The sequence below is a fragment of the Bison bison genome, unplaced genomic scaffold (genome assembly GCF_000754665.1).
Source record: "Bison bison bison isolate TAMUID 2011002044 unplaced genomic scaffold, Bison_UMD1.0 scf7180017864518, whole genome shotgun sequence".
Classification (NCBI taxonomy): Eukaryota; Metazoa; Chordata; class Mammalia; order Artiodactyla; family Bovidae; genus Bison; species Bison bison.
Genome location: NW_011495071.1, coordinates 12,372,988 through 12,395,955, shown reverse-complemented (window position 1 = coordinate 12,395,955; position 22,968 = coordinate 12,372,988). Strand labels below are relative to the sequence as shown.

The 22,968-nt window shown below is 41.0% G+C and overlaps 2 protein-coding genes across 2 annotated transcripts in view; both read right to left on the bottom strand.

The window, feature by feature from the left end:
• Window positions 1-4,327: 4,327 nt before the first annotated feature.
• On the bottom strand, window positions 4,328-5,158 carry LOC104981419 (40S ribosomal protein S3). The gene has a single exon (XM_010830508.1). It carries the CDS (start codon window positions 5,129-5,131, stop codon window positions 4,400-4,402), a length of 732 nt encoding a protein of 243 aa, XP_010828810.1. The 5' UTR covers window positions 5,132-5,158; the 3' UTR covers window positions 4,328-4,399.
• A 2,395-nt stretch (window positions 5,159-7,553) lies between these two features.
• Window positions 7,554-22,968, bottom strand: part of LOC104981417 (chromosome unknown open reading frame, human C11orf63) — an 80,302-nt gene continuing 64,887 nt past the window's right edge. Inside the window, exons 7-9 of the mRNA XM_010830506.1 lie at window positions 11,165-11,245; window positions 10,268-10,396; window positions 7,554-8,113 (exon numbers count right to left, since the gene is read on the bottom strand). Coding sequence (XP_010828808.1) covers window positions 7,916-8,113; window positions 10,268-10,396; window positions 11,165-11,245 — 408 coding nt within the window. The 3' untranslated portion in view covers window positions 7,554-7,915. The remainder of the gene's footprint in view (window positions 8,114-10,267; window positions 10,397-11,164; window positions 11,246-22,968) is intronic.

Here is a 22,968-nt window from a genome sequence, read left to right as displayed (position 1 = left end):
TCCAGCAGCCTTTTACTGGGGTGGTGGAGGGTCAGTCGTCCTTCATTTCACCCCACCCCCTTTCCCCACTACTTCCAGTGGTAATTGACCTCATCAGTTCCTGAGCATTTGGGGGCATTCTGTAGTATAAATCAGATTGATTCTTGGATTTCCCCATTGCTTGGTTACGATTTCTTATTTTTTGAGGCTTTTAAGTAGTATTATTATTTTACAATCTATTCATCCCTTTTCTAGTTTTACAGAAGTTGCTACTGGTATCCCTCTTCCCGTTCTCCCTGTTCTTATATGTTTATGCCATTAAAAAACAAAAAGCTGTTACTGTGATTTTAGTGGGAGCTTGCCAAAGGAGTGAAACAGATACGCACATGGGCATGTGTGTGTGTGTTCAATCTACTGTATTTATCCAGATTTCTCATAATTTGAATTTAATGTTTGTTTTTTCTGGCTTTTACAATGGAGGTACTGATCTTTTATCTTGATGTTTCTTTTATGTAACTGAATTTGTTAAATTCAGGAGTAGCATTATCATTACAACAGACTAAAAGGTTGACTTCGTTGCCAAAGCACAGAATATCCCCTCTTACCTCATATTCAGTAATGTAGTACCAATGGCTTGGGATCTACCCATTTGAAAGTACTGGAAGTTAGTTAGTCCTTAAGAATCTTTGTCTGTGAAAGGTCCTGAATAGTTTTATAGGATATTCTTAGAAATTTCAAGGTGAAAGGATTTGTTATTTCATTTTTCTTGGTTTCAGATTAATTTGAAACCTGGGTCCCTGATCTCTGAACAGAGAAACAGAAAAGATAAATAGAGACAGCAAAACAGAGCCACAGACACACAAATACATGTGTGCACACGTGTGCGCACAGGCTCACAAAGAGAATGCTGCACACAGGACAGGGAGAATTGGAAGGTGATCAATTAAGACATTAAGTGTTTTGTGACACACGGACGCATCTACATTTTGCCCTGATAACAAGGCCATCAGCTCGTTTTCAGAGGGCTGCTGCCTTCTTCAGCTCAGTCCTCAGATCAAAGCAAAACTGTCTGCTTGCATTTTCCAATCAGAATGGACATGCTAATTTATACTCCTTAATGTGTGATGGTAGGAGACCCCTTCAATTAACTGAATTCTATAGCTGGCAAAATAAAAGGTATACAAAGAGGCGCAGGCTGGAAGAGCCGAAATTCTCATTAAATCAAAAGGTCCAGTATTCATTACCTCGTGCATCTGAGGCTAAACACTAAATATGGGGATCATCAAAGGAGGTTTAATGGGTTAAATTGAGAATATAATCTAATTAAAACATTAGACATGGCAAATAGTTCTTTGATATTCATCTAAAGGTTTCATTAAAAATGGGTGCTTGAGGTTTGTATGCTAGATTATCAATTTTAAGTAGAGACGGCATCCTTGGTACTGCTTCAAAGTGTCACCATTGTGTGGAAGCAGGGGAAATGGGAAAAGACATTGCTGCCAGGTGACGGGTTGGAGATCCGGGGTAAGGCCAATCAGGTTTCATGAGAGTGATTTCGATCATTGTCTGGATGGCAAAAAAGAAAGTGTAAGGATTAATTTAGGAGGCAAATTTGCCACAGAGGAAAGAGTCCATTTGGAGCCCAAATTATTTAGTGTAGATATCTACAGGGATTTTACTCACTGGACATTCATTTTCTTCTTCCTTCTCCTGTATAAACAGCTTCTCAAAGGATAACAGGTATACTTGGTGGATTTTAAATTTCTGAAGGTTATTTCTCCCACTGTCAAATTTGTGCCCTTAGGATACCTACAGTTTAAGCATCTCTTGCAAACGCTTGGGACTCCAGCGACAAGAGGTGCTCTGAAAAGCCAGTCTGGCAGCCTCCATGTCCGGTTGGGTCTCTCTGAGCTCATTAAAGAAAATTTCTGACATCTTATCAGATATTTCCAGGGTGTCACTAAATATATTTGCCTGAGATAGTCACATCATTGTAATCCTCTCGACCTGTTAGAGTTGCTTAATAGTGGAAGATCATTTATTCAGCTTATTGAAAATTAATTACTTACATGGCTCGGGTTTGCAAGGGTACAATGAAAAGGCAGTAGAGAGGCAGCAGGGGAGATAAACCTTGCCGCCAAACTCTTTTTTCTTCTCTTCATTTTACCCAAAGAGGCCCTATATTACGTGGTGGAGAGAGCTGAAAAATCTGTGCACTTTGCATCTTATTGCATCTCACACTGTGATATTTTCATAACCTTTTGGGAAAGCCTCAACTTTCCAGCTGTTTCACTAAATCAAAATCAAGTAACAAAACATGAAGAATGGGAATCTTTAAGACAGATGGGGAAATGAAATGAACAGACGAAAGAATGAGTAAATTGATGAATGAAAGAAAAATCTGCTATCCAAGCCCTTTTGCTTTCCATTGGATGGATGTTTGCCTGGGAAATGGAGACATTTTGTGTTTTCTCAGTACCTTTGTGAGAAAGATATGTGGTTTTGCTTAATGAAGTGTGAGGGGGAGTAGAAACAAATACTGTACTTAGTCTGGAGGCTGTGGGTTGAGGGGACGGTTCTGAATATCAGATTTTTAGTTACTCTGAGATCCTACTTCCATATGCTTTAAAAAGTGGAATGAATATCTAAGTGAACATTTTATTAGAATACGTATTTCTCCTTTTTTTGCCTTTATAGTACAGAAATTTTGTCTGACAATGTAAAAAATTTCTTATAATCAAGGATATAGAATGGGAGTGAGACATTGGATAAACAAAATCTGCAATAATGAAAAAACATCACCTCATGCTATTGTTTCAAATCCTTTTTCACTAGGAAAAGAGCTAAGTAAATGGAGCACTCCTGTATCTTTTTGTCTTTCTGTTTTTACCCATTAGGAATAGAAGTTATGAAAATGTAGTTAGCATTAGGGATAAGTCCTATAGTCCTCCTGTAGAATACTTGAGAGTTAGATGAAATATGTATTATTGTTGTTCAGTCGTTAAGTTGGTGCCCGATTCTTTGTGACCCCATGGACTGCAGCACGCCAGGCTCCCTGGCCTTCACCATCTCTCGCATTCAAGGTTTATTCTTGATAGGAAAAGATAATCTTTAAAAAGGCATGTTTAGGAAAGCAACCTTAACTTTTCCTTAAGAACTTTATGTTTTCAAGTGCAACTTCTAATCTAATAGTAATATATGTTTGGAAGCACATCTTAGAATTAGTTAAACTTGTCCTGATATGTGCAGGCTGTCACCCAAATTCAATTCATTTTTTATGCAATTTTTCAATCAGTAGTTAAAAAAGAATCCCCCCTGAATTTATCCTGTCTGATATTATAGACTATTTGCTATCAACTCAAAGTTCTCAATTAGCTCCAGTGTTGTTCTAATTACTGGATGTGTTTTCAAACAACTCCCAGCTAATAACTGTTGGGATGAAGAGTCGTTTTCTCACTAGAGTAGGCTGTGCATGCTCATGTTTGCTGTGATGTTTTGACAATGATTCATTAACCAATAATAAGGCCCCGATTGGAACCATTAGACTTCGGTGCTTTTGCTACGCTTACCTTTTATTTTATTCCTCAATATTGTCTTTTCTTGAGTTGGTTTCTAGATAACTCCCAGGAGACTCCTTACCATACAGAACAATATCATGAAGACAGCTGTCATTAAATTCAGCTACTTGTCCAAAAGCTCCCTCTAGGAGGATGCTCTTGTTGGAAACTCAAGATGGAAAAACGTCACAAAAGGAGCTATAATAAGAGAACATTCATGATTTAAAGGTCCTTTATTTATACCAGCTCACAGCAGCAGCATAGAGATTAGGCGGATTAGACACTAGATCTTTCAGTGGCTTATCTAACATCTGGTCAAATCCAGGCCCTCCATCATTTTATCACTCAGGTTTATAGTTTCGTGCCCTCTGATAGGCAGGTTCTTTTTATTTCCTAAATATCTGAAACAGAAATACTGTAAAAATTGATGACTGATCCGATTGGGTCTATAGAAGATCAGTGTTATTAGTACAGTTTTCTTGAGAGGAGCCAACAAGTGTTCATCACCCACTGTTCTTGTGGAATCTCTGTCCTGTGCTAGTGTCATGACATCCTGCTTAGACGTTAGAGACGTTCTGCTGGATCTTATGGTTGTGGGATGACTTGGGGTCAGAGGAAGCCTACTTTGAGCTATTCTTTGATTTCAACCCCCAAACTTTCAGCAAATATGTTCTTTTTTTTTTTTTTTAAGCTAAAGTCATTTTAGATGCTACCTGTCACTTTGAGTATTTGGGTACAAAGAACTTTTTAAAAAAGCAAGCGTCCCATTTTTATTTTTTATTTTTTTTTCCTTTAAAAAGATTTTATTAAAGGTCTTTGCAGAGCAACATTCAGATTCCAGATCCAGCGGCCAAGGAGACCTATTATGCTGTGGGTACCGGCTGGGGCATGGCAGGCGGCTCTGGCTTCCCACCCTTCTGTTCAGAGATGGGGGTGGTGGGCAGTATTTCATCTTTGGGTTCCACAATGCTCACGTGATCAGGCAGAGGCTTCTTAGGGCCAATCTTACCAGTCGGGTCCCAAGGCAGCATGATCTTTACCTTGATGCCCAGCACACCCTGTCTGAGCAGCACATGGCGCACGGCGGTGTCCACATAGTAGTTAACAGGGTCCCCACTGTGGATCATGAGGCCATCCACAAATTTCATGGATTTAGCCCTCTGTCCTCGAAGTTTCCCAGACACCACGACCTCGCAGCCTTTGGCCCCACTCTCCATGATGAACCGCAGCACACCATAGCAGGCCCTCCGCACAGCAAGGCCTCCTAGGAGTTTGTAACGCAGAGACTCTGCCTGGGCAATGGCACACAGTCCTCTTGTGGCTACCTTTTCAGCATAAAGCTCTACACTGCCTTCAGGGAAGCCAAATCTCTTCTGAACCACAGCAGTCAATTCCCGGATCCGCCGGCCCTTCTCACCAAGTACATTCTGTGTCCTGGTGGCCAAGATAATGATTTCTGTCCTGGTTGGTGTAACTCGGACCTCAACTCCAGAGTACCCATCTTCAGCCAGCTCCCGAGTGAGAAACTCGTTCAGTTCAGCTTTGAAGATGCCATCAGCGACAAACTTCCTCTTTTTGGAAATTTGCACGGCCATCTTGCCGCCGCGAGCCGCCGAAAGGAAAGGCCCATTTTTAAAAAGTTATTTGTGGCTGTGCTGGGTCTTTTGTTGCTGTGCAGGCTTTTGTCTAGTTGCAGAGAGTGGGGGCTGCTCTCTCGTTGTGGTGTGTGAGCTTCTCATTGCAGTGGCTTCTCTTCTTGGGGAGCGTGGGCTTTAGACACGCAGGCTTCAGTAGTTGGGGCACACAGGCTCTAGAGCACAGGCTCAATAGTTGTTGCTTATTTGCATAGGCTTAATTACTCTGGGGTATGTGAGATCTTCCTGAAATCATTTCTTCTGCATTGGCAGGCGAATTCTTTACCACTGAGCCACCAGGGAAGCCCCTGTGTACAAAGAATTTTAATTGTACTAGGGTCATACTTTGGAGAAGGCAGTGGCACCCCACTCCAGTACTCTTGCCTGGAAAATCCCATGGACGGAGGAGCCTGGAGGGCTGCAGTCCATGGGGTCGCTGAGAGTCGGACACGACTGAGCGACTTCACTTTCACTTTTCACTTTCATGCATTGGAGAAGGAAATGGCAACCCACTCCAGTGTTCTTGCCTGGAGAATCCCAGGGATGGGGGAGCCTGGTGGGTTGCCGTCTATGGGGTCACACAGAGTCAGACACGACTGAAGTGACTTAGCAGCAGCAGGGTCATACTTAGTGGATGGGAAAGCCTTGCCTTGGATGTACAGTCTCTGGGAAATGTTGGTATCAACTCATTCATTGAGCCTGCTTCAGTGGAGTGTGGGTTCTAAATGGCATTGATGTGTGTGAACATGACTGAAGGATTTAATGCTTAGGCTGAGAGAAATGGTTAGGGGAGGTTTTTAAATGTTCTGGGGAAAAAAAAAAAACTGTAATAGCATCTCATTTATTGGTCAATATTTGAGTTGTGTTGTAGACGTCTCTCACAACTTTAGTAATGAAGTTGCCAGATTGTGCATGTTAAAAAGGCAAGATAGATAATAATGCATATTTCTAAAAATGGAACTTAATGGTGGAAGTTCACATCCCAAATTGAAATATATAGCTAATTCCTCTTTGCTCACACAGAGAAACAAGGGCTCTCTCTTATCACAATCAATCAATCCAACAGTGCTGCCCTGGCTGTTCAAAGACTGGAGTTTAGACCTGCCTGCTCTCCCACTGTAGGACTGAAGGGTTTCAGAGGCACACCCTTTCTTGATCATCATTGCCTCTTCCGAAAAATCGACACTTGAACAAGATAAACCCCTTCCAAGCTCTAAATTCCTTTAAGATAATTTAATAGAAATGGAACATTTAAATAACTTACCCTGTCCCTTTACATATGGAAATATGGAAATGTCTTTATATGCATTATTTCCTTTATCTTCCAGAGCAAGTTTAAATTTAAAAAAATAATCATTCTAGTTCATGTTTTTAGAAAAATCTTTGAACATGTAACCTGAAGGGTCTGCTTCTTTTATAAATACATTTTAGGAGGAGCTTGGGCTATGATTTTCCTGAACTAACTCCTCATATATGCTCTGATTTCCCCAATACTACTGAACCAGGGTGCTCCAACCTACTGTTTATCTTCAGATACTTGTTATCATTCCAGACCTTCAATTCTATTTCCAGTAGGAAATTAAATTTTGTACAGTCTTTCTACCATGTTGTAGTATATGTAGATGTATACAACATAGGAATAAATCTCCAAAGCTAGTCCTTATGCCACCTGTAGAGAGAAACAGATTTGCCTGGAGAATTTCATGGACAGAGGAGCTTGGTGGGCTGCAGCCCATGGGGTTGCAGAGATGGACATGACTGAGTGATTAACACCATACTGTACTATTGTTAAATGTGTCCATTTCTAGATATAGCCATCTAAGAATGCAATGCCCACCTAGTACAAGCAAGTCAGAAAAATTAAATCCTCCAGTAAATTAAGACCTGGGAATTTTACAGTGTGTATTGAGTTTCAAAAGATTTTTTAAAAAGTAAAAAAATATTGATGAATATTGACATTCAGTAGTACACAGTGGGATGTTTTTGTCTTACCCAGTGTTTTTATGTGAAAGCAAACACCTGAGGATATTTTAAGATCTTTGTGATGGCAAGATGGTCAGCGCATTTATAGACTTGAGTAAGTAGCTTTGAGAAAAAGTTATCTCAGAGTTGCCTAACTTGAGCGTTCCTGGCCTTGGTAGATTTCTGATTAATGTCTTGATGCTCTGTTAGAACAGCATTGAGATTGGTTTTACTTGAGTGAGCACATCTGAAGCACTTTCATTTAAAAGATTTTATCCTTTAAAATATTGAGAGATGTTAGAAATATTTTGGAAACGACATCTCAAAATTTACCTGTGTTTAGTCCCATTTGAGTTCTTTTCAACAGAAACTGAAGTGTTCATACTTTTTTTTTTCTTATCAGAAAAATGAGAAATAAACACAAGTAGATACATTTATTTCTGGGTACTTCAAGAGTTTCATTATGCTGAGAAAGGGTAGCCATCATTTTAGAAATTCGAAGAGCTGATAGAAAACTAGAAGGTTTTATTCCCTAGTTCTTATTCAGCCCCAGTTTTAACTGATTTTGAAAATAAATAATTAAAATAGTTTTTCTTCCTGAAAAGTAAAATATGGCACCTCATTGTAATTAGGGCTCCATATTTTAAATCCTATACAAAGCAAACATGGATTGCAGTTACATGATGACGTGAGGTCATCACTTAATGCAGAGCAGTTAAAGTTGGAGTTTCTCTCCTCCATGTCCATTGCCCGAGTGTCTCTGGTTTCCAACACATATACTGTCTATACAATGTGAAGGACTTTAAAAGCAGCCACGGCCTGTTTTTCCCTTTCGTGTCTGTTCTGCAGCACTTCCAGCAGTGAGATTTCAGGTAAGGTGTCTTCTTTTCCAGCATGGGTTGGAGTTTTCTTTTCTTTTGAGGCTTGATCACTCAGATTTGAAGGTTTGGGTTTGGGGATGGTCTTAGCATATTCCAAAGCCTAAAAGCATATAAAAGTTTATTTGAGATGGGAAGGGAGCCCTGGATTCCTTAAATCTAGTCTTAGAAAAGGTTTATTGATAATATAAATGGAGACTGTTGCTACAGGTAATATACTAAGACATAGGTGGAAATGGAGACCAAATGGAAAATACAAATAATGCAATATAACACACAGATTAAATAAAATGAACCATGTAACAAAATGCTGTGGAAGACAAAGAGTTGAAGACTGATACATACAGTTGTGCCTTTGGATGTTTTCTTTATAAAACTGAGCTTTATTAAAGTGCTTGAAAATAGATTTCTTATGTGTTTGATCTATTTAGCTTCTGGCAGTCTTATTAAAACCAAACCTCTATTAAGGCGATATTAACAGACCTTTCCATCCAAAGAGGACTTGTTATAGCTTGAGACCAAAGACATCACTGTAGTTGAGATAAAATTGAGCCTCCATTATTATACCAACTATTCTTGTTTCTGGCTCTTAGACCTCTAGCAAGTATTCTTTAGAGGTTGAAAATGCTTTTTTCTTTTTTTTTTTTTTAGTATACCTATAGAAACCTGGATACTGAAGAAAGGCAGTCTTTTATTCAGGGCTGTTCTGAAAGGCATTACAATAAAAATGAGATCACTAAATATGATTTCTAAATCTGCCTTTATATGTTTTAATACTTTTTTAAAATTAAAAAATTGAAGTATAGTTAATTTACAATGTTATTTTAGTTTCAGGTATATAGCAAAGTGATTCTGTTTATATATATATACATATATACACGCACACACATACACACACTTTTTCAGATTCTTCCCCATTATGGGTTATTACAAGATACTGAATATAGTTCCCTGTGCTATATAGTAGCTCCTTGTTGTTTATCTATTTCATATGTAGAAGGGTGTATATGTTAATCCCAAACTCCTAATTTATCTCCCCTCCCTAGTTTTACATTTTACTAAGAGTTTCCTGAGAGCTGAAATGGGGATAGATACAATATATGTAAGTTCTGGAAGGGGTAAAATTCCCCAAACAGAAAACTCCAGACTTCTCTGTGTGTGTAGGTGACTTCTGTTGGAATTTCTAATTATAGACTTGCTGCCTTGAATTTTTCATGAAAAAAATAATGGTTTGGAGAAAAAAGAAAAAGTGGCACCATGGAAACTCAATCAAGAGGACTGAGGTCTTCAAGGTCTGAGGAAGAAAGGCAATAGATAGAAAATATGAGAGTCTGTGAAAGAGAACACGAAGTACAAATACCTAAAAGCACCAAAGGGTCACTTGTCCCTCATGCAAAGGGTCCCATGTCCTTGCTGGGACTGAGGCAGAGACTTGCACTGCAAAGCTCGGTGTCCCCATAGAATGTATTTCATTCACATCACAACTTAGAGTTGGATGACTTCTGAGAGGGAGAACATTCTGTATTTTATGAAATCATTTTTCTTGGGTTGTTGTTCAGTCGCTCAGTCATGTCTGACTCTTTGCGACCCCATGGACTGCAGCACACCAGGCCTCCGTGTCCTTCACTATCTCCCAGAGTCTGCTCAAACTCATGTCCATTGAATCAGTGATGCCATCCAACCATCTCATCCTCCTCCTCCTGCCCTCAACCTTTCCCAGCATCAAGGTCTTTTCCAATGAGTCAACTCTGCATCAAGTGGCCAAAGTATTTTCTTAGGTAGAGGAACCTATACCTGTTGTACCATCCCTTAGGAAAAATGTAGGGAGTGAACTTGAAACAATCAAGGACTTTCCTCTGACACCAGCACCCAGAGATGGCAAGAAGATGCTAATTTCTTAAAACTTATTTAGTGGTAGAAAAGGAAATTGATGGTTAATCAGGATTACTAGTTTCTTTTAGAAAGAAAACCACCTAAGCATTCAATTCTTGTGTGACAAACTTGAAATACTAGGAGGAGAACACATGGAGGACTAAAAATGATAGTGACCCTCAGGGGAAAAAGACTCTAACCTTCCAGCAGCATATGTGGGTATATCACTTTTACATCGATATCTGTGAATGATGGGGTGCTGCAGGAATGGTAGTAGCTAAAACATCCTCTGTGTTCAAAAGATGTGGGGAATTTAAGTCATGAGGTCACACAGATTTCCTTTTAATTCTAATTGAACAGAGAACTGCCTTGGTGAGTTTCTTACCTTCTGCCGCGGGACAGCAGATTTATTTTCAGTAATTGCTGTTTGTGGCTTTGAGGGGATGGATAGTGCCTTCATGTTGTATTCCTTCACTTGTTTAGCATATTCCTTTTGCTGTATTAATTTCTGCATCTGTTCAGAGAAGTGCAGGGAGAGTGACTCACAGGTCCTGCTAGATCGCTCTGTTCTCTTTCAAGTGACACTAATTTTGGTGAGCTGGGCATACAGTGTCATTAGCACAGGGGAAATGGGATTACCACGTGTGACAGCAGTGAAATGGTTAAATTAATGTTTCTCCTAGAAATCATTCTCTCTCAAGGAGGGACTAATACACCCAGTGTTCCTTTAACAGGGGCTAAATCGCATCCAGCCTCTGCTTTGTTGCATTTACCCAATTTATTTTCATTCTTGCGTCCAACTTTGAACTCTACTCTCTTGTTATGCCTTGAGTGCAACTGCAGTTAAAACACATTAAATGAAGATCTCCTTTCACTAGAGGAAAGAGAATAAAGTGGATGCACTTTTCATGGGGGAAACTCTTACCCTGAGTGTCTTCTCTGTAGCCACTCTTCAGTATTATAAAGATAACTCTATTGGGAAAGCCCAACAACCACATAACACACACATCTCTTTTCATGGGCATGTGCCCACTTTTCTGCTTGGGCCTTTAAAACTAACTTAAAAGCTGGATACATAAAACAACATTGGCTGAGTAATTTTATTTCATGGTAGAAGGAGTGCCCGGGGCTTATTATTAATACCAGTGCTATTTCAGAGGGGTCTCTATTCAGAGCGAGATGTTTGAATTAGAACTTGGTTCTGGGGGTCTCTCTCTACAGTTCTGCTGGAAGACAAAGGGCAGATCTGAGCCTGGAAATGCTGTAGGTACCTCCCACTCACTTTGTCTCTGATGGACTCAAGGTCAGGTCCCAGGCCTCCAAGTTTTACGTCTCTGTTCTGATAACCTTTCAGCTTGGAGCTCTTGAAAATACAATCAAAGAGAGAGTTTCTTTTAGAGACTTGTATGTTCCCCCCTCCGCCCCTTCCGAGTTGTCACAGCCACGTGAGAAAGGGGAGAGGCGAAATGAAGAATGGTGGCCTGTGTGGATCTCGGGGGAGTGGGTGTGTCCTGACAGTTCTTCCATTTTAATGGTTGTCATTGATAACAGTGTCCTCGGTAATTTGTAGCTGCTGGGCTGACGTGTGTGGACTTTTCCACTTCTGCAATAAAAAACACTGAAATTCTGAAAATTATAAATAAAAAATTTCAAGTGAGTAAAGTGCTGCTTTGTTATTAACTTTTTAAAAAAACTTTTCCCCCTATTTTTTTAGTTTAAATATTTAAACACTTTTTTACGATGTTGTGTTGGTTTCTGCCATACAACAATGGGAATCAACCCTAATTATAAATGCATTCCTTCCCTCCCTAGCCTTCCTCTTCTCCCCTCATCCCATCCCTCCAGGTCATCACAGAGCACCAGACTGGGCTTCCTGTGCTGCATAGCAACTCCTCACCAGCTATCCATCTTATACCTGATAGTATATATATGTTGATGCCACTCTCTCCCTCCCTCACTGTGTCCACATATCCATTCTCTACATCCGTGTCTCCATTCCTTCCCTGAAAATAGGTTCGTCAACATAATTTTTCTAGATTCCATATATATGTGTTAATACACTATATTTGTTTTTCTCCTTCTGACTTCACTCTGTATAATAGGCTCTAGGTTCATCCACCTCACTAGAACTGGCTCAAATTCATTCTTTTTATGGCTGAGTAATATTCCATTGTGTATGTGTACCACATCATCCTTATCTATTCATCTGTCGATGGACATTTAGGTTGCTTCTGTGTCCTGGCTATTGTAAACAGTGCTGCTTTGAACATTGGGGTACATGTGTCTTTTTCAGTTATGGTTTCCTCAGGGTACATGATCGGTAATGGGGTTGCTGGGTCATATGGTAGATTTGTTATTAATATTTTTAACATGACAGACACATTCACATGACAGACACATTCCTACTTTGCTGCTACTATGACAAGTGTGTCTAGTTTTGTACCATTCACTGAACCAAATGATCTCCCTGGAAGAGGCTATCTATCAATAAATGACTCAGGTAAGCACACTGCTTCAAAGGCAGAGTGCCCTGTCTGATGTTAAAATTCAAAAGAACGGAAACATGTAAAGCTTAAGAGTCTAAGGAAGACCCACTGAGAAATTCATTGTATTCAGTGTGACTCTGGATATGTTGAAGGGTACGGGTAATTTTGATTCCCTTGTGTCTCAGCTGTTAAAAAATCCGCCTGCAATGCAGGAGACCTGCGTTGGGAAGATCCCCTGGAGAAGGGAAAGACTACCCACTCCAGTATTCTGGCCTGGAGAATTCCATGGGCTGTATAGTCCATGGGATCACAAAGAGTCAGACACGACTGAGCAACTTTCACTTCACTTCACTTCACAGGTAATTTTATAAGATAACTATTATCACCATTGCGTATTTAAAGGGATGATACAAAACAAGGCCATTTAATTATTAAATTATGACACGAGCACAGTAGTAGGCAGGAAAAATACTAAGGTGTTCCTGATTGTGGGGTAGATTGAGATTTTCCCCAAATTCCTGCTTTTGATGGGAAATCTGACTTGTTATTTGCAGCAGATGCCCTTGTGGTAAACCATGTCCTTTAATTTGTGAGCTCCTTTGGTTGTCTTCCTTGGGAAGGGTGCATGCGTGCTAAGTCACTTGAGTCATGTCCAACTCTTTGCAACTCTATGGACTGTAGCCCCTCAGACTCTTCTGTCCTTGGGACTCTCCAGAGGCAAGAATACTGGAGTGGGTTGCCATGCCCTCCTCCAGAGGATCGTCCGAAGCCAGGGACTGAGCCCCGTCTCCTAACATCTCCTGCACTGGCAGGCAGGTTCTTTACCACTAGTGCCACCTGGGAAGGGTAGGAAGGATGATGCCAAAGATATGGTTTGGGTGACAGTAATGATCTTGGGGCACATCGAAATTGGTGCTTAGAATAAACAGCCATACCGTGGAGGTGGCAGTTCTGAACTGTACATGGTACCACCTATTTATATGCTAATGACAAGGCATTTTTCTAAATGTTGAAAGTTCCTGTTAATTATTGAAAAGTGAAAGCGAAAGTAGCTCAGTCAAGTCTGACTCTGTGGCCCCATGGATTATACAGTCCATGGAATTCTCCAGACCAGAATACTGGACTGGGTAGCTTTTCCCTTGTCCAGGGGATCTTTCCAACCCAGGGACTGAACCGAGATCTCCCACATTTACCATAAGGGAAGCCCAAGAATACTGGAGTGGGTATATACACTATACCTAATGTGTTCTTTCCTAAGAGAGAATTTGGCAGAGATAGTCAAGAGACTTTAAAAATGGAACATTTCGTCATATAGTTACTGCATATAATTCTCAAATCTTAACAGTGAATTTACATATACACATGGATCAACTGTTACTACTCACAGGGACTATTGACTGACTACCTGGAGGTCAGATCACTTAGCTTCTCCATTGCTATTTCCCAGGCTTAGAGCCAAATTCTCTTTTCCCCAGATCCCAGCACTGAGCTCTGGGCTTTGAGGTGTGAGCTAGAGGGTGCATCCCCTTTCCCTTGATCTTGTCTTGAACGTGGATGTAATTTCTGGAGCTAACAGCAGTCTCAAGGCCAGGAAAGGGAAAAAAGAACAAGAGAATCATAAATACTGGTTCTGATGTTTTGAGCTCTGGAACCACCAGTGCAACCACCTACTTGTGAATTAACTATATGTAAGAAGAATGAACTCAATAATTTTTTGAGTTGTTGTAAATAGCAATTCTATGGCTTGTAGCTGAAGGCAATATTTCTATGGTCCTACAGAATTTTTGTAGTGCATCTTGGGGCTTCAAAGGGCCAAAGTCATGTGCCATTTAGGCAATAGTTCTACACTGCAAGGATGAAAGTTCTGTAAATAGTATTTGCCTTATTAGAATGTTAATATAACATTATATTATATAATGACATTTATAGTCAAAACTCTTTCAGTGCATCTAATCCTAAAAGATCAAAGAAGATCCTTTCTTAAAGAAGGCTTTGTTGTTGTTCAGTTGCTCAGTTGTGTCCAACTTTTTGGGACCCCCATGGATGGCAGCACACCAGGCTTCCCTGTCCTTCACTTCTCCCAGAGTTTACTCAAACTCATGTCTGCTGAATCTGTGATGCCATCCAACCATCTCATCCTCTGTTGCCCCCTTCTCCTCCTGCCCTCAATCTTTCCCAGCATCAGGGTCAAAGAAGGCTTTGGACTAAAATGACTAGAACATTAATAATGTTAAGTATATAGAAGAAACAGTGTTCATTGAAGCCACTTAAAAATCATAAATCTCCTATAAGGGAATGGAGTCATCACCCAGAAAAACCACTACAGCTGCTTCCTGCCCTTAGATGTGTTTGCTCCTACTTTTCTAAAATTGTCCCTATGCTACAAATTATTTTATTTTTCACTGAGGTTAGCATGACACTGTATTTCCCTGCCACTGAATATTTTCTGTGTTTAACATGCTATTGTCTCTTTGTAGTTGAATTATTTAGTGCTTTCTCCAAATGTTGAACATTTAAGGTGTCCTAGGGATGAGCACAGGCCTCCCTTGTGACTCAGCTGGTAAAAAATCTGCCTGCCGTGTGGGAGACCTGGGTTTGATCCCTGGGTTGGGAAGATCCCCTAGAGGAGGGAAAGGCTACCCACTCCAGTATTCTGGCCTGGAGAATTCCATAGACTGTATAGATCATTGTGGAACCCCAGCTGGGGTCCCCTATTCAGCACTGACTGCCCCCCATGCACACACACAGCAGCTGCTCCTCCAACCACACCCCTCCTCCTGCTCCCCTACCCACAGCCCTTGACCCTGGCCAGCCTCCCCCAGAACAGGCCACCAGATGGGCTCCTGAGACCCTGCCCCTGGCAAAAGGCTGTCTGTGTGCAGCTGATTCTGCTGGGGGTGGAGAGTAGGAGGGTGTATGCTAGATGTTGGACTGGCAAATACAAGCCTGGGGTAGGGGGTCAGTGTGCCTCAATTTCCTCCCCAACAACAGAATTTTTTATAATATCTGAAAACTGAGGGGACTTCCCTGGTGGCTCAGACAGTAAGAGTCCACCTGCAATGCAGGAAACGTGGGTTAGACCCCTGGGTTGGGAACATCCCCTGGAGAAGGAAATGGCAACCCACTTCAGTGCTCTTGCCTGGAAAATCCCTTGGACAGAGCAGTCTGGTGGGCTACAGTCCATGGGTTCACAGAGTCGGACACAACTGAGCGACTGACACACGCATGCACATGCACACAGGGATGAGCACTGTTTGTAGGCCACTCATTATTTCTTCACAAGTATTTCTTCTCTTCTCACTTCTGAATTATTTCTTTGCTTCTCTGAAGAGAAGTGAGATTATTGAAACAGAATTGTGAACGTATTCAGGGCCATTCATGAACACTTCCGTTGAGGAGGCAGAAGAATGCTCCTTTTGTGCAGATCTTGATGACACTGAGTATTATTATATTTTAAAACCTCTGCTGATTTGTTATAGGTAAATGAGCTCAGATATCCTATTCTTGGCAACTGCGGATTTGTTCTTAACCTGGCCTATGCCACCTGTGCCATTGTTTTCAGCATATCTATTTGCCAAAGTAAATCAAAGATGAAAAAAGAGGGAACCCACTCATGTCCAAGTCACAAATCCAATTTGTCCAAAACTGAGAGAAAGAAATGATTAGTGCCTAGAAATCACAGCCTTAGTCTGAAGCAGCTTAGCCTTAATCATCCCACCGATTCACAAAAGACAGATTGTGAAGCATGAGTAATTGCTTATTGCTGCCCCGTCCAAGTTCTTAATATCACCTGGATTGGACGTCATGGCGGTCACAGGAAGACAGAACTGAGGGTCCAGTACTCAGACTGATGCGAAAGAGAGAGTGTGGACGGAAAGGGGCATCTCCAAACGCCACTGACCCCTTGACAGGCTGAGCTGCTGCCATCGAAAATAAGAAGGGACATTTCTCAAGGGAGCTCCAGGGCTCCTGACAGAGTTTGTTCTGGGTGACCTGCAATGAAAAATCCTGGATTCACTTGTTAGCCTCAAGTAATCTTGATTGGTTCTCAGTGCTGTAATTTTGTTTGATCCCTTTCCATCAAAAATCTTTTTAACAGCTTTATTGAGATAAAATTCACACACCACCACATTCACCCATTTGAAGTTGTACAAGTCAGTAGTTTTTAGTGTAGCTATCAAGCTGTGCAAGAGTCACCACAATCCAGTTTTAAAACATTTTCATTATCCTAAAAAGAGACCCCATACCCATTAGCAATCACTCCCCTCCCCTCTCTCCCTCCAGCCCTAGGCAACCACTAATCTACTTTCTGTCTCTTCAAAAGGCTGTCATGAGCAAATAATCCCTAGAATTTACTTTGATTTACCTCTCTTTGGCTGTTACAAGACCAAAGGGTCACGACAGCGTGATGCCCTCAAATTTTTTAAAATTACATCAACAATATAGTCTCATTAGGTCTCCAAACATGAGGAAAATAAAAGCACGTTTTCAACAAATCTCCAATGGGGTTCACCGCTAGTCTTTGTGTGAGATGCCCATGGGCTGACATTAGCCAACTCTGGCTCTAGTTGATGACTGACCAGGCCAGACCTGCCCCTCGGAACTGGTGTCCATGGGTCATGACTTTGGCAGAGTTCGGCATAGGATTTCCTGGTGGAAGGTTTCTGCCAGCCATCCATCATGCTTTTCAAGCTAGAAGACGGACTTTTACTGTAAACTTGGGGCAAGAGCTGCCTGAGCTGAAAATGACATCAACTGTCCCCGGGAGGACTTGTGTCAACTCTGAGAGGTCATGCCCCGATGTGGGGGGACACTGCAGGACCTTCCCCCAGAACATTCCTCAGATGTGTAAGGGTGAGAGAGTTACTTAGTGATGGGATAGAAAACAATGTCTCCAATACTGGGGAACAGCAAGGGAAGGAAATTTGCTCTGCGGTTACTAAATTTAATCCAAATAAACCTCTTCTTAGAAGCAGTCGAGCAGCAATACCCAGATTGTCTGTGACAACAAACACACGAGTTAATTACTATGGCTCAGCTCTGCACAGCTGTCAGAGAACTCCTTAGGCAGTTATTCTGTGCAGGTCGCAGTGGATATTCTTATACTGTTTGTCATCCCTTGCGCTGGGTTAATCTCTCACTGCCTGACGTCTGGATTCAGTGGCATGGACAATGCTGAGTATTCATAAATCAGTCACAATACAACTGCCAGGAGAAGAGGGACGGTGCTCAGGCCTATTATCTTGACAAATCCTCAGATTTTTACTGTGATTCAAGTCAATTCCCTTGGAGACCAAGAGATTTGTTTTGACTGGGAAATGGGCCTGATCTGGGTAATGAGTCCCTGTGTCTGGGGCCCCGGCTACCTGCTGTCCTATACAAATAGCTTGGTTCTCAATCATTGTAGCTTCTGGAATGGCTCTCCGGACAAAGACTGCTTCTTTGTCGGATGTAGGCTGAAGGTCTTGGATGGAGAAAATGGTCACAAGAAGATTGTAACATCCCCTAGAGAGAGCAGGAGGAGAGGGATTTCCCAAGTTTAAAGAGGGCTTGGGAAGCAGTAAGTGGAAGTTCTCTTTCTTCCTCTTCCCTCTCTTCCAGATCTTAGATGTCTGGTGATACCCACCATTACCTGGGCCTATCCTCTACCCTCCCAGGTAAAATGCAAATTCAGACTACAGGAGGAGAAGGAAGGGAAGGGAAATGAACATCTAGTTGCATCTATTCTTCACTAGGTACTAAGCTAAGGTTTTGGGGTTTCCTTGGTGGCTCAGTGGTAAAGAATCCATCTGCAAGTGTAGGAGATGCAGGAGACAGGGGTTTGATCCCTGGGTCAGGAAGATTCCCTGGAGGAGGAAATGGCAACCCACTCCAGTATTCTTGCCTGGAGAATCCCATGGACAGAGGAGCCTGGCAGGCTACAGTCCATGGGGTTGAACATGACTTAGTGACTAAAACAACAATAACAAGCTAAGGTTTTAATATGGTATTTCATTTAACTGTCAAATGAAATCTACCAAAATAACAACTCTAATTGCACAAATGGGGAACTAGGGGCTCAGGTGAATTAATAACTTGCCAAGTTATGCAGAGATTAGGTGATGGAAATTTAGAAATGGCCAAGTGTGTGACTTCCACTGATCTCTGCTCACTAGAAATTGAGCTAAAATAATCCACAGTTGGTAGGAACCCTAACCCAGAAGGTTCTCATCCAAAGTGGTGTGTTTGAACTCTTTCTTAGGCCCTGATAACTCATAAATTCTAGAGGGACAGGACATCCTCATCTTGAGAATGTGCTGGTTCCTAAGCTCTGAATACATTTCCCCATAGAAGTAATAATACACATGGTGTCTGGCTTCCTAGTCCAGTGTACAAACTCTTTTCTGTTTATGAAGTACTTGAAAACAGTACTAATTGTACCTCAGAACCTAACTGTAATGTAACCTAAGCATATAATGATATTTTGGTGGAAAAATAAGTTACTGATGGTCCCAGGAACACATTTCTTCTTAATACAGTAAAACTGGGGATTATCCCAGCTCCAAACAACTGGTAGTGGTCTCCATGGCCTGGGCAAGAATTAGGACAGAGGATGTGAGGGAAGGTCAGACAAGGAGCTCAAGGAGCCCTTGGGTGGGGGTATAGGAAGGGGTGGTGGTAAGGACCCCGGGTTGTGAGCAAGCTGAAGACCTGGGCTGTGTGGGCTCTTGGGTGGGGGCTGTGGCAGTGGGCTGAGGTGTTTCATGTCCATCAACCTCTGAGGTCCTCTCTTAGGAGGACACAGCAAGCCAGTCTTCCTTTCCTTCTCTGTAATATAGAACTGTCATTCTAGTTCACTTTCCCTTGTTCTCTTTAAGGTCACCCTTTCCTTTTTTTCTGAGGCTCCCACATGAGCTTTTAGCTCACGACCCCCTATTCCTGGTGTGCTCTGCACGACATAGCCAGAACAGTCTTTCTAAAAAGGCTAAGCTGAATATAGTAAAGTTGCAGGATATAAAATTAACATACAGAAATCCCTTGCATTCCTATACACTAACAATGAGAAAACAGGAAGAGAAATTAAGGAAACAATTCCACTCACCATTGCAACGAAAAGAATAAAATACTTAGGAATAAAGCTACCTAAAGAAACAAAAGACCTATATATATAGAAAACTATAAAACACTGATAAAAGAAATCAAAGAGGACACAAATAGATGGAAAAATATACCATGTTCATGGATTGGAAGAATCAATATAGTGAAAATGAGTATACTACCCAAAGGAATCTATAGATTCAATGAAATCCCTATCAAGCTACCAACAGTATTTTTCACAGAACTAGAACAAATAATTTCAAAATTTGTATAGAAATACAAAAAACCTTGACTAGCCAAAGCAATCTTGAGAAAGAAGAATGGAACTGGAGGAATCAACCTGCGTGACTTCAGGCTATGCTATAAAGCTACAGTCATCAAGACAGTATGGTACTGGCACAAAGACAGAAACATAGATCAGTGGAACAAAATAGAAAGCCCAGAGATAAACCCACGTACATATAGACCCCTTATCTTTGACAAAGGAGGCAAGAATATACAATGGAGAAAAGACAATCTCTTTAACAAGTGGTGCTGGGAAAACTGGTCAACCACTTGTAAAAGAATGAAACTAGAACACTTTCTAACACCATACACAAAAATAAACTCAAAATGGATTAAAGGTCTAAACGTAAGACCAGAAACTATAAAACTCCTAGAGGGAAACATAGGCAAAACACTCTTTGATGTAAATCATAGCAGGATCCTCTATGACCCTCCTCCCAGAGTAATGGAAATAAAAGCAAAAATAAACAAATGGGACCTAATTAAACTTAAAAGCTTTTGCACAACGAAGGAAACTCTAAGCAAGGTGAAAAGACAGCCTTCAGAATGGGAGAAAATAATAGCATATGAAGCAAATGACAAACAACTAATCTCAAAAATATACGAGCAACTCCTGCAGCTCAATTCCAGAAAAATAAATGACCCAATCAAAAAATGGGCCAAAGAACTAAACAGACATTTCTCCAAAGAAGACATCAGATGGCTAACAAACACATGAAAAGATGATCAACATCATTCATTATCAGAGAAATGCAGATCAAAACCACAATGAGGTACCATCTCACATTGGTCAGAATGGCTGTTATCAAAAAGTCTACAAACAATAAATGCTGGAGAGGGTGCGGAGAAAAGGGTACCCTCTTAAACTGTTGGTGGGAATGCAAACTAGAACAGCCACTATGGAGAACAGTGTGGAGATTCCTTAAAAAACTGGAAATAGAACTGCCTTACGACCCAGCAGTCCCACTGCCAAGCATACACACCAAGGAAACTAGAACTGAAAGAATACGTGTACCCCAATGCTTAGCACAGCACTGTTTACAATAGCCAGGACATGGAAGCAACCTAGATGTCCATTGGCAGACGAATGGATAAGAAAGCTGTGGTACATATATACAATATTATTCAGCTATTAAAAAGAATGTATTTGAATCAGTTTTAATGAGGTGGATGAAACTGGAGCCTAATATACAGAGTGAAGTAGGTCAGAAAGAAAAACACCAATACAGTATATTAATACGTATATATGGAATTTAGAAAGATGGTAACGATGATCCTATATGTGAGACAGCAAAAGAGACACAGATGTAAAAAACAGACTTTTGGACTCTGTGGGAGAAGGTAAGGGTGGGATATTTTGAGAGAATAGCATTGAAACATGTATATTATCATATGTGAAACAGATCACCAGTCCAGGTTCAATGCATGAGACAGAGTGCTCACGGCTGGTACACTGGGATGACCCTGAGGGATGGGATGGGGAGGGAGGTGGGAGTGGGGTTCAGGATGGGGAACACATGTACACCCATGGCTGATTCATGTGAATGTATGGCAGAAACCACCACAATATTGTAAAGTAATTAGCCTCCAATTAAATTAAAAAAGTAAATAATAAAAATAAAAAGGAATGTTAGTAGGATCTAGCTGTCTACTACAGAGGCTAAGAATAAGGTTCTAAATCTGATTACTGCTAACCAGAAAACCACCTGCAGTTTTGTCATCACATGCTTTAGTGTTTCTATGTAAACTGCTGACTAAGGGGAAAGAGCCATTTAAACCACTAGCTATCTGTTAATCCATAAATCATCTGATGAACACATACACATTCTGGCCAAAAATGAGCAGCTAACGTGTCAGGGGACTTACTGTAATTTCTTTGCAAGACCCTCATTTGATCAGTATGTGACTGAACTGACACTTAATTTTGTGTCTGTATCTTTTCACTTATCCACACACCAGAAAACAGACTAATGAGCAATAACATCATCAAAAGCACAATAAAACAGAAGAGAAATAAAGCCCTCAATTAACCACCCATGACTGAAATTCCTCATATTTGACTGTAAAGCATATTATCCCTGTTCCTGATATTGAATCTGATAACGTATCTGAAGCAGGACTAGTAATAGAATAGTTACTTGGGAAATATAACTGGTTAATAATAAATGGAGGACAGAAAAACATAAGCAATAGAGAAAGAATAAATGAAAGCCTGGTTTTTACAGAGACCTTTATTGAAAAGTATTTCTTTTCAATTTCAGTGAAGTAATACTTCATTGAAAAGTATTTCTTCCCTCTGAACTCAAGAAATGCTAAGGATGCAAACCATTCTAATTAAAACTGTCACCTTATTTGAATGTCTTTGACATGAAACTTTTCATTCATATCTTTTGATGTCTTGTGACTATACCCCAATTTTTCACCCTAGCCCTTTTTGTCTCATCTCTTCTTTTCAGTTGTTTTATTAACCTTCTGGTTATAAAAGTAATGCATGCTCAGTTCAAAAAAAAAAAAATCAGAAAATATGAACAATTACAAACAGAAAATAAAGGTCAATGTTAATCCCATAAAATAAAAAGACTAAGCTAATTGTGGTTAAAATTCTTCAGTGCCTCCCGCCAACCCGCACCTCTACCCTCCAGCCTAGAGATTAGAGCCCTTCTTCCACCAATGACAAGCAAGATACTGGCAGACCTACCCAACCCCCTCAACTCCCTCACCTATTTCTCCACTGTCATCTCTGAACATTCAGGCCTCCTAGTTTTGAGGGACTGTGCTGTGCTTAGTCGCTCAGTTGTGTCTGACTCTCTGCAACTCCATGGACTGTAGCCTGCCAGGCTCCTCTGTCCATAGGATTCTCCAGGCAACAATTCTGGAATGAGTTGCCATGCCCACTTCTTTACCGTCTGAGCCACCAAGGAAGCCCCAGTTTGAGTGACAGCAGCCTTGAATTGCTTCAGTTCCCAGCATGCTTTGTGTTCTCGCGCGCTTCAGAATATTTGCTCACGCTGGTCCCTCTGCCTGAAATGCTTTCAATCTTTCTTCTTCTGTTAATTCATGAACGTCCTCTGAGACAACTCACGATCACCCGTGAAACTCTGCATGACCCCCAGGTGGGGATGTGTGCCCCCTTGGTGCTCCGTGTTCACCCTGCATCTCTCTTTTTTATTTCAATATGATACTGAAGCCACGTGCCTGCATGCCTTCCCCAGTTCCAGGTAATTGTCCACTCCTGCTG

What these genes read in the sequence shown, in the direction of transcription:
- LOC104981419 (XM_010830508.1), bottom strand. Translation starts at nt 5,131, where the DNA reads ATGGCCGTGCAAATTTCCAAAAAGAGGAAGTTTGTCGCTGATGGCATC.